The 22,803-nt window shown below is 43.8% G+C and overlaps 2 protein-coding genes across 3 annotated transcripts; one reads left to right on the top strand and one right to left on the bottom strand.

Annotated features, from left to right (window-relative positions):
• Positions 1 to 3,262: 3,262 nt before the first annotated feature.
• ONS95_013748 (uncharacterized protein) lies at positions 3,263 to 4,665 on the top strand (the record flags this gene model as incomplete). Its single annotated transcript, XM_058507391.1, has 2 exons — positions 3,263 to 3,346; positions 4,129 to 4,665. The coding sequence occupies 2 exons, from the start codon at positions 3,263 to 3,265 to the stop codon at positions 4,663 to 4,665; spliced, it is 621 nt and encodes a 206-aa protein (XP_058356560.1).
• Positions 4,666 to 8,808: 4,143 nt separating this feature from the next.
• On the bottom strand, positions 8,809 to 16,328 carry ONS95_013747 (uncharacterized protein). Of its 2 annotated transcripts, XM_058507389.1 has the most exons (3): positions 15,123 to 15,219; positions 9,889 to 15,055; positions 8,809 to 9,837 (listed from the first exon to the last, which is right to left on the bottom strand). In XM_058507389.1, exons 1-3 carry the CDS (start codon positions 15,134 to 15,136, stop codon positions 8,980 to 8,982), a joined length of 6,039 nt encoding a protein of 2,012 aa, XP_058356558.1. In that variant the 5' UTR covers positions 15,137 to 15,219; the 3' UTR covers positions 8,809 to 8,979. The 2 variants fall into 2 exon arrangements, with proteins under 2 accessions (XP_058356558.1, XP_058356559.1); XM_058507390.1 differs by having other exon boundaries at positions 9,889 to 16,328.
• Positions 16,329 to 22,803: the final 6,475 nt, after the last annotated feature.

Raw genomic sequence — 22,803 nt, 5'->3', positions numbered from 1 at the left:
GTTCAGAGACTTACAATTGTGACTTGGTGTTGAATCTCGGTTAAGTCAGTATTTTGGCAATCTAAGCTGGCTGTCGGGAAGAGACACGAAAGGCTTATGCCGGCTGCTGTTGTTGATGATGAGATATGAAAAACACACGATCCAACAGTAAGGTTGGACGAAGAGATGTCCACAAAATTCGAGGTTGGCCGGTAATTCTCGTCGTGGGATGAGCTCAAAACAGAAGAAGCAGTGAAAGATACTTTAGCCAGCAGGAACAGGCGTCGTGCAAGCAACCGTTATGAGAGCCCTATTTTGAGGTTGGCCACAAATGTGAACGACAAGAGAACCAGAAAAGGTCGTGTTTTAGAAAGAGGATGGAAGTAAAAGGGAAGGAAAAGGGAGCAAAAGAGCAAAGCAGAACGAAGTCGAACGGAAGCAAAAAAGTCGCAGACGCTCAAGCGACAGGCGACAGTATGAGACCGCAGCCTACAATACCGGCACCATAACCTGTCCAATGGGGGCTCGCGGGCTTCTCTTTGAGTCACGCCCGTGATTATTTCCCAGCAGTTTCCTGTCATTTGTTTCGGTTTTGGTCTCTCCGCTTTCCTCTGTCACGCTCGTCACTTCACGCTTTACCAAATGGAAACGCCCACGGTAATCGCGAAGACTCACTGGTACTTGTGGGAGTTCATTGATTCCTGCATTTTCATCTAGTTTCTCCACTACACATGCAGCATCCGGTATATCCTGAGAGTGGATCTCAGCGCTGCTTTGGTCATCGACAAGAGGAAGCATCTCGTTAGCACCAAAGCCCGCGGTCGTTGCAAAAATGAGCCCTAGAATGTTTTTCCTAGCGTGGGAGTCTCCTGTACCGGCTTGTTGCTGTGCTGGCGAACTTCATCGATATGCTTGAAGAATTCCTAAGCATTTCCTTCCGCCCTTATTTCAGCTGACTTTAACTTCCACTGATCACTAGTTACAACATGAGATGAGGACGATTTCAGCGTTCTTGAAACGCATGGCGTTTGGGACACCATACTCTGAGTTTTGACGTTGTAGACTCCGTATCCCATGACGCACGTCGAGGCTTAGGGTTTCTCTGTATGCAAAGCTCGTGCCCGAAAAATCGCAAGTCGTGAATCGAATATTGATATATTTCCAGCCAAACAGCAAGCGGGATTCGGGATTTCAGTCATAATCCTAGCGATCCTTCAATTCATGCTCATCGACGGAGTCTCCGGCGTCGGGATTCAATCATCGCGCTTTTGCTTGACATCCATTCACACGTCGATTCACCTTGTCGCTGCAGCCATCCTTGTCCATGTCCCTGGCCTTTCCAGAAATTGGGATCCGTTATCCCGTCATTGAGAATAGCCTTCCTTGACCACTGTGCCCGGATGCAGGGCTCCAGCACACTATTCTGGCTCCTCGATATACCTTTGCCCTTGCTATCCCTCCCAAGAGCCTCCAAGACGCGTTCAGCAGCTCGAATGGCTCCTTTTCTCTTTATGCTCGTGCTCGAGCGAACAGCGATTGGGATGTCGTCTTTTTGCCGATATGTTTGCCTCTGTACAGGTGCTACAGAAGCGTTCTCGTGAGCTACGTCGGGTCGACCTGAAGGTTCAAGGTCACCTACCTACAATAGCGCGGCGCGACGCGATCAAGGTCCGTGCCTTACGGCGAAGAGCTGACCAAAACGTGACTTTGATTCAAAGCTCAGCTCTTCCAAGATCTGCCAGCACAGCCAACTAGACATTTCAAGAACGCCACAATTAAAACTTCACAACTGGACGCCAGCCACCCCATATACCCAGCAGATAGACGTCACGGCTTACTTAATGATTCTTCGTGCCAGTTACTTGACATTCAGAACTGAACAGTTCATTCAATCTCAAACCCGCCTTTTCATTCGAACAGCTAGCATTAGGAGCGCAAAGAATATCTTTGAAACACACGATGCCAATGAATATTGTCGTCAAGCTGGGAAATCCCCCATCCAGGTACACGATAGCAAGATTCTCCATTGCGAAGTGTCGGTCAGCTTCGGAGCGATCGTGATTGCAGAGGTTTCATACACGCTGTCCCACAAGCTTCAAACGCTCTCGAATCACCCAGTGGTATCTCGTGCACACACCAATCGCTTGCATACCTTCAGCATTCAAGCCAGCCACATTTCCTAATCAGGCGATTAACTTCAGCATCTCTGCATAAGTAAATGCATATTTTCGGAGCCGCTTGTTTTGTTCGGTCACATCGTGTTCTCAAAGGTCATCTTCTGCTAGCAACCATGTCGTGACTTGACCGAAGCCTGCATATTGTGGCTTCAGCTGAGCTATGTCACCAGTGCGTCTCCATACGCATACGGCAGAAGCTTCACTAATCCTTTGATCATGAAGGTTTCTGGTGAAGCGTTGGTGAGCGATGAGGTAGTCAGCCAAGTGGTTCAAGGCGACCGGTAAGGTACCTTCAAAATCGCAGCTGTCCCACATGGCTCTTCATATCTCTATATCTGATCCACTTGGACTCTAAGCGATCAAAGACAAGATCGTGATGTTACTCATTATTTTCCTAACTTTGACCTTTTGGGTCCACACTTCCCTTCAATGGGAAGAACACCAGCATCATGACCCTCCCTCAAGCGAGACTCCACCGACCAGAAAAATAAGCTATGGGCCTCATCCACCTATCAGCACTCCCTGCGATACATACGAGCCTTCCGAGTACATCTTGTCATCGACCAGTAGTCCCTCGAAATACGTATACCATCCCTCAGCGCCGGTTACCAGGAGCTTGACAGTCGCTAGCCATACTCCAAGCACATCGGTCCCTCGCGAATCAGGCTCCGGAGTCAAGCCACCCCATTCTTCTAGTCATTCTTCACATTTGACTTCCTCGTCTCTTACACCAACTCCTTCGGCGATTACATGCTCTTCGGTTCCAACTTCTGGCAGCTCAACAAGCTCAGCCACACCTACACTTAGAAGTTCCTCAGTGTCAGTGGGCGCATCCACTTCGTCACCAGTATGCCCAATGATATCAGTCACTGTCCATCAAACAGTGTACATCACAACAGAAGTAACCTCGACTCAATCCATTATCCATAGAACTCCAACGACACTCACCGTGACCGCAACAACTACTCTTCGAACCGTAACAACCTCAATAACCCATACTTTCCTCTCAACAGCCAGCCTCCCTGGTTCAACCAGAACCGTCACAACAACTTTGCCTCCCTCATTCGTTTGCCAGGCAGGAACAACCCATGTAACGAACTTCAACTATGGGAACTTCACAACTACAGTCGGGTGTTGCAACAAAACAGCAACCGCATCTCGGTCTCGGTCTCGGATTTGTCCCAGTTTCTGTCCGTACTCCTCATCGACATCTTGTGCGCAGTCTACGACGACAGCAACGACGACACTTCCTGTCTTTTTCCCACTTATGACAACCACCCAGACAGTGGTGAGTACGGCGAGTCAGGAATGCACGGCATCAAACTGCCCACCAGTGATATTTACTTCATATATCACAACGACTTCTGTGTTTCCGACGACTTGCCAGTCTAATGCCCAGTGTACGGCTTTTACTTGTCCGAGCGTAACATCCACATCTTTTATCAGCACGACATCAGTATTCCCAAGCAATTGTCCTCCAAGCACTCAAAGCACAACCAGCGCTTATCCGACCGTAACTTCATGTACCGCTACGACTTCGCTACTTCCAACAACATGCTCTTCCGGGATCAGTACCGTCACAAAAGAGTGCACGTCCCTGACGTGTCCAACTCTTGTTACAGCATCGTACATCTCATCTCAGACTGACTGTCCAACTCTGATTTCAACATCGTTTATAAGCACCAGCTCAGTCTTCCCTACTACTTGTCCAACTCGTCAGACAATCACTGTGTCTGTAACAGGGAGCTGCTTGATCTCATCATCTGCAAGTATCACGGAGTCCACGTCGACCTCATCGGTGTCAACATGTTCGCCCACAAGAACGGTCTACAACCAGTCATGCTCATCCACAACATCTCAAACAAGCTGCACAGCATCAACAGTCTACCCCTCATCCTGCTTCCCAACATCACGCTCAACTTCCAACTCAATATCAGACACGTCCTCAAGCACCAGCACTAACAACAGCCAGATCGCCAGCTGTACATCCTGCCCAACTACCTTACCGCAATACATTACCCTGACACAAACCCTCACCTCCCTCTCCTCCTGCACCATCCCACCCCGCGAAACAGTCTCCACATCCTGCAGTCCTCTCCCACCATTGGAATGCGACCGCGAGCGAGATTACCTAATCCTCTTTATCATATTCCTGATTCTCTTCGTAATATTCTTGATCTTGTTTATTGCCGCTTGTTTGTGGTATTGGAGGTTGAGGAAGAGGTGTAGATGTCTGAGTTGTGGGATGATGGCGTATGAGTGTGCGTGTCCTGGAGGACCGACTCTTGGTGGTGCGGCGCCGCCTGTGGAGGGTGGAGGAGAGTATAGTGGTGGTGGAGGAGGAGGAACGGAAGGCGAGGCGCCTGGGGAAGGGGGTTCTGGTGGTGGAGGCGGAGGTGGTTATGGAGGAGCTGGAGGAGGTGAGACGGGTGTGCCGTCTGGATCTGGTGGTGGTTATGGAGGAGCGATACAAGAGACGCCTGCGACTGGGTATGGTAGAGCGAGCTGAATATTCTGATAGATCTTAGAAGAGTGATACGGTTTATCGAAACTGTACTGTTGGATCGTTGAGAGTACCCAGCAGCTTTACTTCTTTCGTCAGATATCCGAGGATAGGCTGGAGGCACGTAACCATTCCCAGTCCCTGATAATTGATACTAGTAGTCTTTAATTCTATAATTGACACTCCACCAGACTGATCTCAGTCATGTATCTATCCCTGCATCCGAGAGATTTGCTCCCTTTAGCATGCCATCCGTTATGCAGTCCTCTGACTCCTCTCCTTGGGCGTCTCGACGTGATTGTGTAGACTATGCAGATTCGAGTAGCATGGATCTTGATCTTATATCGTGTGGGATAGATGATTAGAAAGAAAAAAGGATTCCATGACATGGCTTGAATGAATGTTAGATTAGGACGTAGCGGATTTGGAAGGTTGAGGACTCGAGCACGACAAGTTGCTTTGTTAGCAGACCCTGCTGCACCAGAGCAGATGTGTGTAGAAGAAGAGATACGACTATGTACCGACATGGAAGAGTAGATGCTGTATAAAAGATACCTGGGGAAAGCAGAAGGCGCCTTCCATCGCGTCCAGTCGGCTCGTGACCGACCATGATCGAAACTGTCCACCGTCAGTCACCTTTCTCAGTTTTGAGGCCCGTGGCAACTCAACGGCATTAACAACAATAGTCCAAATCCAATAACACTACAAGAGCTTCAATCCATTTCCATGTTCATGCTACATACAGTAGATAGTCAATGAGGCTGAACGTAGGGCTGACATAAGGCTTAGCGTGGACCCTGGTCTAGGTCCGTCCCGCATTCTGACCCACAAAAAAGTATATCCCCCAACGTCACTTCATCAACCTCCTAGCAACGGGGATCGACAGACCCTGGACTACTGCCAGAACGCGAGATTTCTCTCCCATTGAGTAACCAGAACGTCTCATGGGAATCGATGCAGAATTGTCACCATGAGAAGGATATGTTTCTGCGACGTCGCTTAGATCTTGGCGTGGTTGGATGTTTGTTTACTTTCGTGGAACTGTTGATATTGTGGAAAATCACGATAGAAAGGATGCCTATTCGTGCAGTGGCAATAAAATAGTGGTTTGGAGCAGTCATGGGCTGTTTTGGAGGTCGTGAGATGCTGGTTATGTAATATGTGTTGAGATGTTGGCCCGGCTTGTCCTGTGCGCGACACTCTCCTGGCATAGACTGGCGCCTCAACGAAAGAGTGTCCTGTCTTGCCCTGGTACAATTAGCATTTGATAATAGAAATGCTGATCCGCACGTATCTGGAGCATGAAAGAGTGGTCCAGTGCGAGGACAAAATGCTAGGAGCCGTGAACCAGACTATTTGATCTCCTGGGACCAATGGAGTCGCAAACAGCTGTCTGGAAACCTCCGTTGACCAATGGAAGTGCAGCTAGCGAGCGAGTTGATGGAAGCATCGTGAAGCGGCTTTGGTCATTGTCTGCCAGACTTCTCAACGGGTTTAGCCTGCCAAGCTAGGAGTTGATCGCGCCTCCTGAATTCTTATAAGAAGAGGCTTTTGGCCCCCAATCTTTCCTTTCCTCCTTCCCACCTATTCATCTTTTCTTCCACCCAAGCATTGATTTGTACCCCAATTCACGACTCGTCTTTCACCTTCCTTCTTCCATTCATTACACTATGCACCTCCTTCCATCCTTACTTCCACCCAACATCGCGAAACGGTCGTATCGCGTTCACTCATCTCTGACACAAGTAAGTATCCCCTTTTCATTCAGTCATTTCCCTTCTTTGCAGCGCGCAGCGCGTAGCCTCGCCTCAGAGAAAGGAAGAAGCAAAGTTGCTTACAGATGGATGGCATCGTGCTGAACGCTACATCCGACGGCTCAACCTACCGGGTAGAGATCCGGTGTGACCATGGCTACGGCAGTGGGAACTGAGACATGCCTCTTCAGCGCGTGTGGTAATGGCCTGCCCATCTCTGGGTTCACTGTAGTAGAGCGCGACAACTCCAAGCTTCGGCGAAGGAGCACTGTCAAGCTACCCAGGTCTCTGCAAACAGACTCTCATTTATGCGAGAAAGTTCAGTATGCTGACGTGAATTCGTTTATATACCACGTAGGCTCCCTTCTTTTGGGGAGGGGGCATCTTTGGTTGCATTTCGTAGCAGCATCGGGTGTCCCTTCCTCCGCTGCGGCGCTCATCATGGCCTAACCTTCACGTCGGTGATGAGTGTGAGTACCCGAAAGGGGAAACCAAGGGCCAACACCTTCTAGTATTCTCCATTGATGGTATGAGTCTCCTCCTGATTGATCTCTTGACTGCTGACACCCATCCTCTCGACGTTATCGTCGCGTTGTAGGTGTGGTGTGGATGGGTTCGGCTTGGGGTTGGATGATGTTGGCCTGTTTTCCTGTAGATAGTATCAGCCCATTGTATGAAGCATTATCCCTCTCGCTATGATACTATCTTGCTGTGATGTGATTGTTACCCTTGACATGGCCTCGTATCACTCGTGAAGGGTTACTGCCAAGATCTCTCCAAGTCGGCTCCCCCCCCAAAGTCTTCACCTCCTCTCTGTTCTGAATACCGACTCTTCTCTGATAGACGCTGCCCATGATCTCCTTCCTAATCGTTACGTTCTGCAAGGTGTTGTCGCGTCATCATCACCACTGTCTTCGCCATCCCGCCTCCCCCATATTTCTACGCAGTTGTCGCCCTGTGGGTTTTCCATGCTGCCCGCAGATCCCCAATTCCAGGGCCTCGCAGATACTGAAGGCTTAGTCAATCAAGCTCAGCAAAGATCGATATTTGCCTCTTGGTTCGCGTTAAGAGTTGATTCCAGCTTCACAATATACCAAAAACGGAAGGGACGGGCCTCGAGCCCCCTTACATCAAGTTCCCGTCACCTTTTACTCTAGAACAACTTCTCCACCTCATTCCAGTCACTCCGCCAGATATACGGAGTGGGTGAAAGTTTCGTGCAATCTCACCACGGGACCAGCTTCGTCCAGAACCACTTTTGACAACTAGAAGCTCCCTAGCTGACATGACAGCCAAGATCTCCCAGTCTTCTTCCTTCTCTGCTGACCACCAAAGCTCGACACGGCCTATGCTGCTCTACTTTCTCCCGCCAATCTGCGAATATAGTTTTGAGAACGGCGGAAGATCTATGTCCTGCAATTGAAGGTGGCTCTCCCTGGCCCAAACAGCAGAATCCCTCCGACCAGCTCGTCGAAGAATCCCAAGACGAATCTACGAAGACAGCATATACGAGGACAGCAGATCAGGCACACTATACAAAGCGTACAATAACCTGATCGGATACAATATGGAAGGTTGGAAGGTGGCGTACAGTAGACATGGTGGCCAGTTACGCAAAAACGCATACCCGCTCTTCCTATTTTTGTTTCAGTATTGTTACCTCTAGACTGATTCCGTCTGGTTTTCTACAGTTCCCCTTGGTAAGAAGGATGACCAGATATAGATGGAGTCGCTCATAGCCTTACTAACCCTAAGATACAGTATTCTATGACTCGCTGTTCCGTCCTACCCACTCACTACCTCCTCCGCTCACCCTTGATGATGCGAATGACCACTAAGAACATGGAAGGTCTCCATAAATGGACTTGGTATCACGGCTACTCAGCAACATTCCAGCGATATCCCAGTAGAGAGCTGCTTGGAAGTGCGGTACTGAATCTTTCTACCAAGTCGACTCGAAGCTGATGAAGAGCATTAAGGTGGTTTTATTAGGCTTCAAATCATATACCAGCTTTAGCACAGAACTAGGTGACGGTGCATAAGACATAGGCATATTGGCGGACAGGTAGATTTGCGGAGTTATTTATGGGAGCTTCACGAAGCTGCAAATAAATTGGTACACTACGAGAACTAATTCTGTGTTCGGTGACCGGTCCATACAATCCTTTTCCGAAAAATGGTGACCTAAAAGTTGCATCATACCCACAACGGCTTGAGAGACGCGAATGTTAGAAGCTGATAGATTGGCAGAGTCAGATCGAATTGGAGCCGACAAGTGAGTCTGCAGGACAAAGTCAGTGATAACAGAAAGCACGGCCGCAATACCTCTATGCGGTGTGCAGTTCTCACGAGAGATCACCGACAAAGTGGTGGAGTAGAAGATGGAAAATCAAGGTATTTGAAGAATTTTGCATCTACTGTACTGACTATTGTGCAGCAAAACCGAAGAACACGAAGCATCGTGATACATCAAAACAGAAACAGTTAGAACAGACCTAAACGACGAAAAAGGTACAGATGTTCCACTCCAAGCCAGCTGTGGAGCAAAACAACCACCTTTTGTCAATCAACTAGTCTCCTTCTCTGCGAGAAACTTCACCCCAAGCTTACTCTTGACCAACACAGCCTCTGATAGTGCCCAGAAGCTCCCACTCGTCAGCAACTCCAATACCTGCAGACTCGCCTCCAATTCTCTTGTGATCCAATTCCTGATCTCAATTGCAACAAGAGAGTCAAGACCATACACCACGATTGCCTTGCTTGGGTCCATCTCCTCCCTCGGGACCATCAGAACGGCAGACACTTTTGTCATCAGACCCTCACAAATAAGTTCCTCAGCCTGCTGTTTCGAACTTGCAAGTTTCAGCGCTGCACTGAGTGAGATCGAAGCACTTGGAGAGCTCGTCGAAGAAGCAGCAGCTTCCGCCTCAGCAGCCTCCTTCAAATGCTTGAACTTCGCATCATCAACCCAGAACAATGTATCCTTACTCTCCGGCGAGATTTTCAGTCCAGTAATACAATGCGAGTTGCACTCCTTCGCCATCTTCCCTGTGATAGCAGCAGCGATCAATGCCAGAACCTCTTTCTCCGAGATTGTCTCCGAACCCAGATTTTCCGCTACTTGTGCAGCGCGCTCCGCAGATCCCTCGGCCAGATACCCCGCGTCTGAGACGGCCGTGAGGTCGATGGAAGAGGCAGGGAGACCACAGGCGATTCGGTATTGCGCAAAAGCGTTGAGAAAACAGTTTGCCGCCGAGTAGGCAGCTTGGCCTCTGTTTCCAACCGCACCGGCGGCAGAAGAGATCATGATAAAGAAGTCGAGGGGATAACTGGAGAGTGCTTGGTGGAAGTTCCAAGCGCCGGATACCTTTGCCTGAACAACTGTCTGCCACTGCTTGAATTGCATTTTCTCGAATAGAACGTCCTGGTCGCAATGTCAGTTCGGGTGCATAAAGTTACGAAAGGGGAAGCTTACATCGAGGACCATAGCGGCATGTACAAGACCTTTGATTGGCGGCAGAGTGGAGAGCTCTTCCGATACGAGCCTCTCAACAGCTTCCTTACTGGAGACGTCGCATGATTTTACGACAATATCTGCTCCAACTGCTGAAGCCTCTTCAATCAGCTCGCCAACCTTCCCATCCGACTTTCCGCTTCGAGAAAGAAGGACGATACTCCTGGCACCCTTCTGAATCATCCATCTGCTCATGCTACGACCAAGACCACCAGTACCACCAATAATCAAATATGTGGCGTCAGCGAGCAGGAGGTCATTCGGTGTCTTGGAAGGGATAGCTCTGACTTGATCGTCCGCTCGGGGAACGATGACGATCTTGCCCATGATCTTACCTCCCTGAAGAGTACGGAAAGCAGATTCGACATTGGCAATCGGGAAGATGGTGATGGGTGAGATTGGCTTGACAAGTCCTTTGCCTATCAAGTCAAACACATCTGAGAGAAGTCTCTTCATGATCTTTGGCCGCTCAGCTGCAACCACTGTCAAATCCACCGAAGCAAACGTGGCGTTGTGTTCGAATCTACTCATCTCGAGGCGAGAATTGCTCACGATGTCCTTTTTGCCGATCTCGATGAAGCGGCCAAAATGCGCAAGACTGTCCCATGTTTCGCGCAGAGCATCACCAGCAAGAGAATTGAGAACGACGTCTACACCCTGACCATTGGTAGCACGGCGAACCCCTTTTGCGAACGAGGTGTTTCGACTGTAGAAGATGTGATCTTCAGGAATGTGGTATTCACTCATGAGGAACTCCTTCTTCGCGACACTTCCAACTGTAGCAAAGATTTCTGCTCCAATCATCTGGCATAAAATGATAGCTGCTTGGCCGACACCACCAGCTGCTGCATGGATGAGCACGCTCTCACCCTTTGTCAGTCGACCGAGGTCGAAGAGCGAGTAGTAAGCAGTGCAAAAAATAACCGGAATCGTGGAAGCATCTTCGAATGACATTGAGTCAGAGATCTTCTGGGCACTGGTCCCGAGGCAGCGAGTATATGTCGCATATGCCCCCTCCGACATTGCACAGACACGATCACCGACCTGGAGATCCGTAACTTTGCTGCCGACTGCACTAATGATACCGGCACATTCTACACCAATGTATTTGCTTGACAGTTGACCCATCGAGATCATGATGTCCTTGAAGTTCATGCTGGTGGCCTTGACCTCGATCTCAACTTCGTAGTCTGGAAGTGGTGTTCCAACGGCAAGATCATCAGTGAAGAATAGAGTGTCCAGTGCTCCAGCTGTCTCGATTGCAATCTTGAGCGGCCGATTCTTTTGTACAAATGGTTGAAGATCAGGTGTTGATACAGGCTGAGTCTCTTGGTGCACGAGTTTGTTCATGTCGGCGTCCTCGACGACACGCGGAACGAGCAAATCGCCGTTGCGTTCTTGGAACTCCATATTCGCTCCCACTGATGGGGATTCAGATGAGAAGGTGACCTTCAAGACTTCAATGATCTTTTCAGCTGTCCCGGTACTTGACAGATCAGGTGACGTCCCCAGATCAAGAGTAGCGAATTTGAGGAGTGTTTCTGACCGGATACTGCGAGCCATTCCGATTACCATTTGTGCATCTGGGTTCGTGGAGTCAGTGTATGCGCCTCGAATGGCCCAGAGAACGCCAGCTGTTCCAGTGACCATCTTCTGGACTGCTTGGAAGCCCGATTCGTTGAGCGATGAAAGAATGGGCCGATCGAGCTCGGAGAGAACGATGCAGACTTTGCCTTCGGTCTCGACGCTTCCTAGTGAGCCTACAATGGGAGTCTTCTGTGTGAGATCGATGATTAGATCTTTCACACTGGATGTGAGAGCTTCTTGAGTATCTTCATTGCAAATAATTGCAATGTCACATTCCAACGTTGGCGGGGTCATGAGCCCATTCGTTCCGTTCATACTACTGATGTGCACACTATTGATGCCATCACCATTGCTATGCTCATTTGTTTCTGAGACTGGGCTGTCGATACCAGAACGCTCGTGTTTGGCATGAAGCGGTTCCCACTGCAGCTTGTAACACAGTTCACGGGTGGCAGTCGAGTTAGATGCGTTGGAGCCATCGAAGACCGGAGTCATGACCAAAGATTCCATGCTAATCAATGCCTCATCTGCACTTTCCGTAGTTGCAAATAGTGATAGTTTCGTGGCAGTGGGGTTTGCTGGCGTGGGATTTCCAGTGCCGAATACTTTCAATCGATCACCACTCTTGCGAGTAATGTCCTTGGATAGAGACATACTCTGAATAAAGGACGGCATATACAACAAGTCCAGTCCTTTCCAACCAGCACCAAAGATCGGCCATACAATCTGGATAAATTGATCCAGGAATGCTGGATGGATAAAGAAGTCTGGCTCATGACCCATTGGCATCACTGCGGCTGTATCTGGAACGATCAGATCTGCGACCGCGTAGTTGTCACTCGCACGGCAATTCTCCAGCCCTTGGAAAGTCGGTCCATACCCAGCACCTGCCTGAGCGAGCGTCTCATACATTTGAGGCGTGTCAACATCTGAAGTACATGCTTCTGTGAAAGCAGCCATCTTGTACACTAAAGCAGTCTTCGCATTCAACTTTTGCTGAGCGCCATCAACAACATTACCGTCAGCTGACTTGGTGACCGAGACGAGACCACGGCAATGCTCAATCCAATTTCTGTCTTTCGCCCACGAAAAGATTCTGAACTCATCCCAGGAATCAGACGAAGACCTTGTACCTTCAGTGAATGCTCGAAGAGTGATGTTGGCTTCGACATCTGAGCCTTCGTGGATGACTAGCGGTCTGCTCACGGTCACTTCTCGAAGCTCAAATTTGTCGAATGCTACGTTTCGCATCGCAGCTCGTTGAGCTGAAGCTTCAATTGCCATTGCAATGTAGCCTGCCATAGGATAAACATTCATGTGCTGCATTTGGTGATGGCGCACCCAGGGCATGTCATCAGCACGGATGATGTTCCGCCAGGTTGGCTCTAGTTCATTGGAGTAATTCGCCAATGTGCCGACCAGATCATTTCTTCCGAACGGTCTGTTGGTATGCTTCTCGGCAATACGGGAGTCGTGCCAATACTTGGTTGCATGATTCCACGAGTATTTCGGCAGGTTGGTGAGAAGGACTGGAGCTTTGACACCTGGAAATGGGAAGTTGATGGCGCCGAAATTGATGTCAACACCTTTCATGAACATGGTAGCTGCGAGTTGGATAGCTGTGTCCACTGCATCTTTGTTTCGAAGGAGTGTGGATGAGTAAGGAATTTTGATGGCACTTCCGCCCATGGATTTCAAGATCTGCTTGACTGGCCCTTCGAGACCAGCGTGAGGCCCGATCTCGATCAAGACATCGACCCCTGGATCATTGCTGTCCCCGGTGGCTTTGCACATGCTTTGGACAGCCTCGGAAAAGCGGACAGGGCAAGTCAGATTCTCGACCCAGTACATTGGCCCCAATTCGGTGGTCTCGATAAGGCGGCCGTGTAATGAGGAGTGGAAGGATGTCGAGGTATTTTTGCGCGACGAAACATGCTTGATAGTATCGTGATACTCGTTAGCGACCAAGTTCATATGGTGCGAGTGATACGCGGTATCCACACGAAGTTTGCGATTAAACATTTGCTTAGCCTCAACAGCTGCCTGCAGCTCATTGATCGCGTCTTCATCTCCAGACGCAGTAATGCTCGAGGGACTGTTGATACATGCAACAGTTGCCCGACCCTCTTTCAACAGCTTGATTAGGGGCCGCATGTCTTCTGCGCTACTCCCAACTGCCATCATAGCACCTTTCAGCTCGGGGAATTTCTCTTTCAAGAACACGATGGATTGCCCTCTGAAATATGCGATTGCGGCACAGCATTCGAGTGAAAGAGCACCAGCTGCGTAAGCTGCTCCTATCTCACCGCTGGAATGGCCTGCTACTGCAGAAGGTTTGATACCCCAAGACCTCAGGAGATCTGTCAAAGCCAGCTGTATTGCGGTACACGCAGGTTGGCTGATATGCGCTTCCGATACTCGCGATGATGCCGCGTCTCGCGATAATTCATCAATCAGAGAGAAGTCTGCGCCAAGATCAAGCAGATGTCGGTCAATTTTCTCCATCGTAGCTGCGAAGACGGGATAGGCATCAATGAGCTCGCGACCCATCGCATACCATTGAGCGCCCTGTCCAGTGAAGATGAATCCGACTTTCGGCTCTTTGGTCGACCGCGAAGGAGTGATATCGTTACCTGCAAGTGCCGGAATAAGTTCTGCTGAGTTTCTAGCTGGAATCGCGACTTTGTACGCAAGATGCGACCTGCGTTGACCAAGAGTGTAAGCGAGGTTTGGCAAAAGTGAGTTCTGGAACACTTCTGGTCTTTGCTCAAGGTAGACTGTCAGATCGTGCATTCGAGCTTCAAGGGACGGCTTGTCGTTCGCAGAAAGGACATAAAGCCTCTTTGCCGTAGCTTTCGTCCCAGTTGCAAGTGTGTCATTTGTGCCTGGGAGCATGACTCTCTGAACAGCAGGGGCTTTCTCGAGTACTGTGTGCGCATTCGTGCCTCCGAAGCCGAAATTATTGATACTCGCATACTTTTTACCTCTCGGCCATGGCCGTTGCGAGGTAGGGACTTTCAAATGCCACTCATCGAAAGGAATCTTGGGATTACCCTCTTGGAAATTGCAGTTCGGCAGAACGAAACCTTTCTCCAACATCATCGCCGCCTTGATGACCGACACAACACCACTAGCACCTTCAAGATGCCCAATATTCGATTTAACTGAGCCGATCAATAGTGGCTGTTTCGCCGTCCGTCCTTCACCAAATACCTTATGCAAAGCAGTCGCTTCAATTGGATCACCGACCTTTGTACCAGTGCCGTGGGCCTCGATGTATCCGGTGTCTTTTGGATCAAGGCCGTATTTCTTGTACACCGATTTCATCAGGGCTACTTGGGCGTCACCATTGGGCATGGTGATGCCTTTGGTACGTCCATCTTGATTCATGCCAGTCCCAGATATGACAGCTCGAATAGAATCATTGTTGCGGAGGGCTTCAGCGAGAGGCTTGAGGATGACGCAGCCCACACCTTCACCACGCCCGAAGCCATTGCCGCGGGAGTCGAAGGCAAAAGATTTGCCTTCTTTAGAGAAGAGGCTGTTGTGAGACGAGTAAGTATGAGATATCTCTAGGCTAAGCAAAAACTACCAAACATGATACTAACCTCGACATGGACATAATAACAAAATAATCTGGAAGAAGATTGAGATGGCATGATGCCACAATCGCCTGACTGGACTCTCCATTTCGCAAACTTTGGCACGCCAGGTGCATGGCTCCCAAGCTTGACGAACAGGCTGTGTCGACTGTAAAGCTGGGTCCTGTGAAATCGAAATAGTACGAAATTCTATTCGACAAAAGTGACTGCGCACAACCGGTCGCCTGGAAAACAGGGGCGGTATCCGAGTCCCTGCAATTGCGGAGCTCGTAGTCTGCAAAGGAGCCTCCAACAAAAACCCCCACATTCTCATTAACGAGATCTCGCTTCGGTATGCCGGCATTCTCTAGCGCTTCATATGTACATTCGAGCAGCAATCGCTGCTGAGGATCCATGGAAATTGCTTCTTTCTCCGTAATGTTGAAGAAAGGAGCGTCGAAAAGGCCCACATCTTCGGAGAGGAAGTGACCTCCTTCAGGGTTGTAGCAACCCAATTTATCGGGGTTTGGGTGGTGAAAAGCTTCATGGTTGAAGCGAGCTTTGGGAATGGGTGACCAGCCACTGCGAGCGCGGGAACAGAGTTCCCAGAACTCATCGGGGGTAGAAACATCGCCTGGGAGGCGGCAGCCCATGCCTACGATTGCTATGGGCATCGAGTCCGCCTCAGAGATTGATGCATTGCCTTGCAGAAAGCCGGCTGTGGATGATGATCCATTTCCATTGCTCTGGGATCCCGGGGACGGAAGAGTAGTGTGTTCCCCATCTACGGGAATTGCTGATGGTGCCATGGCTTCGGGTTACAACTGGTTGTCACCTGTCTGACCTGAGATTTACGACCAAGAACCAGACCCGCACTAAAAGAAATGAGAATGCTGCCGGTGTTTGGCCACCTACTTGAAATCTGCTCTTGACTGCAAGGATCGACAAAGATATCAGCTCAAAAGCTAAGAAGGTCCGTAGGTGAGGGATTATTGCCTGCAAACAGTACAAGTATTAGAGTTTACAAGACCAAAATGGTGCATGGACGAGCAACTTACACAATGCTTCAGGACGGATATCTAATTGACTCTACTCTCACAGCCGAAGGATCAGCTGCACTTAAGTACACAAGGTAACAGAAGGCGAGAAGAGTGGCGCCGTGTGGGGGACAGCTCAACTTGAAGCTCTGTTATCAGATACAAGAACCAGACAGCAAGCCGCGGTGAAAGCAGGGCATGTGAATATTCAATCCCAGAGTTGGCTGGGGACGGCTTTGATATGGGTTACATGCCCTGCATGAGACCCTGTCCCTAGAACACCACATGGATGATAATGTGGTGACATTCCCGCCCGTTGCAAGAGAGAATTAAGACTAAGGGGTTTCTAGGACTGCCGATCACAGAGCATTCCCCATGTGTACAGAACAGGAACAAACCGCCAAAATTGGTAGGACGAAGATCGTTTCCCTCAACTTGAGAGGTGACAGGCAATGCAGCCCCTGACACTTGATAGGGTTGCAACAAAAGTGGACCTGCTGCTAAGGAGAAGATGAATAGGATACAGCTGATCAAGTAGGAATCAGCAACCCAGCAAGTATACGCGATAAGGAAATATTCGCAGACCAAGAGAGAGCTGGGGTTGATAGGATAAGTACCACAGCTCGGCGAAACCGAAACGAATGGTTTGAGATGCTCAGTAATAGCCGGCTTAGCTTCCGCTCCACTAGGTCCAGCTATTGCCTTGTGTCTGATTGAAACTGAGTTAGATCTTTTGAGTCTGGACAGCAGACGTGAAATCTCAATGGTCTGTTACACGAGCTATTGCTCCCTGGATATGTTGTGAGAGGTGAGGTTGATCGGGAAATGAAGGGCAAAGTCCGAGAGGTGGGAATTGAGTTTGGGATCTATGCCGAATGGGGGTGACAGAATTGCAGTTGCATAAGGAGCTACTATAGAGAGAGAGAATCTCCTATATAAAGGGGTAGCGTACTTAGTAGTATAGCCTATAGTACTGAGTCTACGCCTATAATCCCTATATTTCTAATAGCCCCCCCTATTCTCTATATCTGTAGTAAATAGAGCTTTCTAAAGTAGTATAGCGCTGAATATTCCCGAAGCGACGCTAGAGTATCGCCGAAGTATCGCTAATAACTTATATTATATAAGGAGCCTTAATTATACTTTATTAACTCTTGTAATATACTAGTATATATATAGTACCTACGTCTCCTGTTTTCCTAGGAGTTTAGTAACTTTATAGTATTAAGGTATTATAAAGGAGTGGGGTAATGCCGTTAAAGTATATAGTAAGTAGGGACATAGAGGACTACTAACTAAATAGGTAGTAAGAGTAGGAGAAAGAAGATAATATATTTATTACGCGCTATCGCGCTTATTTATATAACCTTATAGAATAAGCTAACTATCTTCCGACTTAAAACTATACTACCTTACTATATATATCCTCCCCTAATTAAGTAGTCACCTCTTAATTATATCCCCTGATATATCGTATAAATAAAAGAAATATATAGATACTCCTCTTAACTATCTACTTTTATTATATTGCCTGTACTTACTACTAAGTACTCCTTAGCTTTCTTTATAAATAATAAGCTCTCTTTTAACGCGATCTCTATTACTTCCTTACTTAGCTAAATAGTATTAGCCTTTACCTCTTTTATTAAAATACCTATAGCTTTTAATACCTCCTTTAGGTAGTAAAAGAACTTCTCTTTAAACGCCTCTTTCTTTACTCTCCTTACTATTTTAAAAGCCTCTATAGTTATAACTAATACCTTAGCTCTCTACTTATTAATAAAGCTATAAGCTGCCGCTCGATCCCTTCTTAATAAAACGTTTCTTTAAGTTATTACTACTAGTAAACTCTATTGTTATTACGTAACTAAAGTATTAGATAAAGTACTTAACTCGGAAAGCTTAACTATAGTAGCGAACTAAAAGGGAATAGCTCTATACTAATTTGTAAGGCTTAATAGGGTAGCTAGGGGTATAGTAAAATCTTAATAAGAGTCAGCTAGATCTCTCTAAGTTCCCCCTTTTATAACTTCTAAGGTTTCTTTATTATCTTAAATTATAATAAATTATAATAAGATAGTCTAATAAACTTTTATTATAAGCCTAGTTAACTTATATAAGATCTTTAGTAGTATAATCCGTATATCTCTAAGGCTATAAGGACTCTTAACCTAATCTACTCTTAAGACCTCTATATCCTCTTAAGTAAACGTTTAGTCTATAATTTAGTGAATATAGTAGTTAGTATCTTATCTTTACTTATAAATACACGCCTACTACTTACCTAGCTTATATTATATCCCTAGATAGTAGAAAGTATAATTGTTCTTATCTTCCTAATCTAGCGAGATACTACCTTAAATTATAGTAGCCCCTTAATTAGTAGTAAGTGTATTATTAATATTTAAATCGATATAATAAAAAAAGGTTCTATCTCCTAGTATAGTGTATTTAACATAGTAAAGGTAACTGATAAGTCTCTACTTCTTATTAGGATAAAGAGTCGTATATAATATATAGTAGGCGAGGTCTTAGCGTATAAGCTATTAAGTTACTAAAAAAAATATATTCTATAGCTATCTGATATTCTTACGCTTATTAATCTCTTATAAGTAGTGCTAATATATATCTAATTCGTTATAGATTTACTTTTTAAGAGAGGAACTAAACTATTATTTAAAGAGAGAGTAAATAACTTATCTGTTCTCTTCTTACTATAGTAAGATTATTAGATCTTAGCTATCTAGAATTAGCTTCTAATCGTAATTAAATAATTTAAGTCTCTCTTTCTTATGAAATTTATAAGGTCTAAGCTTATTTAATAAGTAGGAAAGGCGATTAGCTATATAAAACTAAATATAAGTCTCTAGGTCTATCTTTAGCTTTTTAATTTCTAACCTCTTATTATATATAATATATAGTCTCTTAATAGTTAAACCTTCTAAGAGCTACTTTATATAGAGACTTATATATTCTACTATTAATCGTAAGTAACTATAGTAAATTCGCTGAAATCCTAGTATCTTACTTAAGAGCTTTATTATTACTATAATTAGTAGAACTTTCTTTCCTCTTATTATAGTTTTCTAGCTAATAGTTATATCCTTCTTATAGCTATATTTCTGCTTATCTCCGCTTTTCTTATTAACTTCTTACTTTTCTTATTCCTTTAGTTCCTTCTTAACTAGGTTAATCTCTTTTTTATTAATCTCGGCTCTTTCTTTATATATAAACCTAAACTCTTTTATAGCCTCGCTTATTTCCTCTTAGTACTAAGATTAACACGGTTAGAGAGCTAAAGTTACTATAGTATTTATAATAATTTCCCCTGCTAAGTAAGCTAAATTATTAATATTACTAAGGCTCCCTTCTTCCTTACTTATAGCTATAGGCGTATCTTCTAATTCCTTTATAAATACCTCTTCTTCTATAAAGCCTCTTGTACTAACTTATATTCTAATACTTCTCTATTTTCCTTTTAATAACTTCCTTGCCTTCTCTTCTCTTACTTTTATACTTATTATATAAGTTATATTTATTATAGTAACTTCCTTTACCTTAGATATCCCTTAATAAAGTAGCCTTAAGACTTATCTTTAGACTTTTAAATTAACTTATAATCTAGCTTCTTTAATAGATATCTTTATAGAAGCTTATTAGTAGTGACTTACGAATTCCCTTAACTTAGTCGCTAGCTAAGCTAGTACTTCTAAGTCTATTTAGTTCTTTACTATACTTTTATAAGCTTTACCTTATTTATTTCTCTTCTTTGTGTTATTAATAATTATAACTTGAACTTCTATCTAGGACTAATAAAACTTATCTTCAGATATATAGATCCGGAATACTTTAGACTTTTTTATATACTTATATACTTGCTTTATAAGTTCCTTAGCCTTGTTATAGTACGCTATTATAATCTCTAAGACCCTTAACTAAGTATTATATTAGTCTTATAGCAGGATCTTATCTAAATATGTAATTACTTTATTAAAATTAGTAAAAGCTAGTAATCTATCTTCTATAGGTACTTTAACTAGGCTTATACTTATATCTCCCCTGTTATTTATAGTGAACTATTATATCTATATAGTAATTTAGTTATTATAGCGCGAAATATAAGGAAGTTATTATTTTTTAAAGAAAGTTGAAAGTTTTAAATTAAAGAAAATCCCCGGTGCTTTAAATCCCCCCTTAAAGGCTCTTATACCTTACTTAGTAGCTTATAGCCTACTATTTCTCTAATTATATTATCGCGCTACCCGCTAGTAACTAATATATAATAAATAACTAATAACTTCTCTATCTTTTTTACTTTTCTCTTTTAAAATTTATCTTTTTATTCGCTATTCTACGCTTCTTCCTACTAAATTCACCTTTTTTATAGCCTTACTACTACTATTTACTTAATATAAAAACCTCTTTACGCTTTTATTTTCTTGAATTTTCCTTTTTCTTTTAATAACTATTTTTCTATAGTTATCTCTTTTCTTTATATTATTATTACTATCTTTATACTTTACTACTTTTCTTATACTTTCTATACTCTTAACCTATATCTCTATCACTTCTATTACTATAGTATTACTTTTAAAGACTATCTCCGCTTAATATATCTTAGAGCGTTCTTTATATAGCTTAACCCCTAGTATAGTTTATATTTAAAACGTTATAGTAGCTATCTAAGCTAATAAGACTATATATTTATTAGATTATATAGTTAGCCTCCTAGTCCTTACTTTTAATAAGTAAGTATTTACTAAGATAGAAGTATCTAATAAGTAAAAGATTAATTTTCTCTTATATTTTTATATATATTCTAGTTAGAAGTCTATAAGTTACACTTTTCTTAGTCTAGATAACTTTATTATAAAGTTTAATAATATACCTTTTTATAGTAGTATTACTATAAGATCTAATATAAATACTTCAGACCTAACTTTTATCTTTATAAAGGAGTATAATAGTTATAAGTAGTAGTGTAATAAGTACTTATTTAGTAGTAGTAACTCTCTTAATAACTATAAAAAGAAAGAATTATAGAAGTATATTAAGTCTAAGGCCTTAACTAACTTACTTATAAAGACTCTTAGCTTATTTTCTAAAGACTTTTCTACCTTTAGTACTATCTGTATTTAGAAGCTTATTAAGAAAGAAAAGCTTACTAAAAAAGAGACCTTCCTTATAAAGAAGTTAAAAGATATTAATAAGTATATAGATAACGCCTTAGATCAGGATAATTCTAATAAAGGTAATACTCTTACTATTAAATATAAGTCTATATCTGCTACTATTACCTTTACTCTTATAACCTCTAAGAAGCTTACGTTCTAAGTCACTTAGTCCTTTAAGACCGCTCTCTCTCTAGAGAAAATTATTAATAGTAATAAAGATACTAAGATTTATACTAATATTAATAATATTAAGGATAAGGATAATAGTAACTATTCTGAGAAGAAGAAAAAAAAAGAGATCTATAAAGCGTTAAGCTCTTAAGACTACTTCCGGAACTATTACTAGATCACGCTAACCTTACCCCTATTATAAGGCCGCTATAACTACCTCTACTTTTATTACTAACTACCTCCCTGAGATTAAGTTACTTCTTAATAAGTACCTCTAGTAATACTTTTATAATAAGAGTACTTTTAACCTTACTAATACTTTATTTTACTTTATTACTTATTAGATATACTTTAATCTTAAGTATATTAGCTATATTAGTAACACTCTTACCTAAGATATTAATAGTAAGTATTACTACTTAACTTATCTTAATAGATATATTTATTAATTTACTACTAAAGCTATTCTTATTAAGCGCGGCGTACTAAGTAGTTCTTCCTTAGCTTATCTAGCTACTATAAGTAAGTACTTTCCTCTCTTAGCTAGCTATAGTACTAATAATAATAGTAATAGTAAGGGTAATAAAGAAATAGATATTAATAGTCGACTTCTTAGCGTAACTTATTTATATTACGCTGCTTCTTTTCTTATTAATCGTAAAGGAACTCTTAAGCTTTCCTTTAGACCTATTTATAACGATAGGTAAATACTTGTATATTAGCGACGTTTAGCTTCTTAGTAACTGTTTATTTAACTTCTAGCTAGGGCTTATCTTAATCCTAACTAGTCCTTAGCTTATACTTGTACTTTAACTAGTATAAGGATATTCCTAGAGACTTATATAAAAGAGTTAGCTAAGTGTAGTCTATTATTAGTAAGAGTTTAGACTAGTTATCTTAGTAATAGTTACTAAAAGGCTAGAGACACTAGTCTAGGTATTAATTTATAATCTCTATCTAATTATCTATTTAAGCGTAGTAAGTAGTAGAGAGCTTGACTTTAATATTAAGGATATAGTAGAACTTATTCTAGAAAAAGAAGATAAACTATAGGCTTTTATCTAATACTATTATTTCTAAAAGCTTATTAAACTTCTAGCAGTTAAAGATAAACAGTTATACTAAGTCGCGAGTTATATAAGTGAAAAAACAAGAGATTAACGTTACTTTTTTAGAGAAATAGTTTATTATAATAAGTATAAAATCATACTTAAATTTATCTTTTAATATACTTTTAAAGTCTATAGTTAAGTGTTATTATAAGCGGTTAGGGATTAGTAAAAGGTAAAGATACTTTAGTGTCTTATCTTAATAATAGTTTATATA

The sequence above is a fragment of the Cadophora gregata genome (assembly GCF_030347475.1).
Source record: "Cadophora gregata isolate MNR1 chromosome Unknown scaffold_8, whole genome shotgun sequence".
Classification (NCBI taxonomy): Eukaryota; Fungi; Ascomycota; class Leotiomycetes; order Helotiales; family Ploettnerulaceae; genus Cadophora; species Cadophora gregata.
Note: the sequence above shows the minus strand (reverse complement) of the source record. Positions and strands in the feature narration are given on the sequence as shown.

Excerpts from the sequence above, each read along its gene's own strand:
- ONS95_013747 (XM_058507389.1), bottom strand. Across the intron at positions 9,838-9,888 it reads ATGCCGCTATGGTCCTCGAT|GACGTTCTATTCGAGAAAAT; the intron begins GTAAGCTTCCCC and ends CATTGCGACCAG.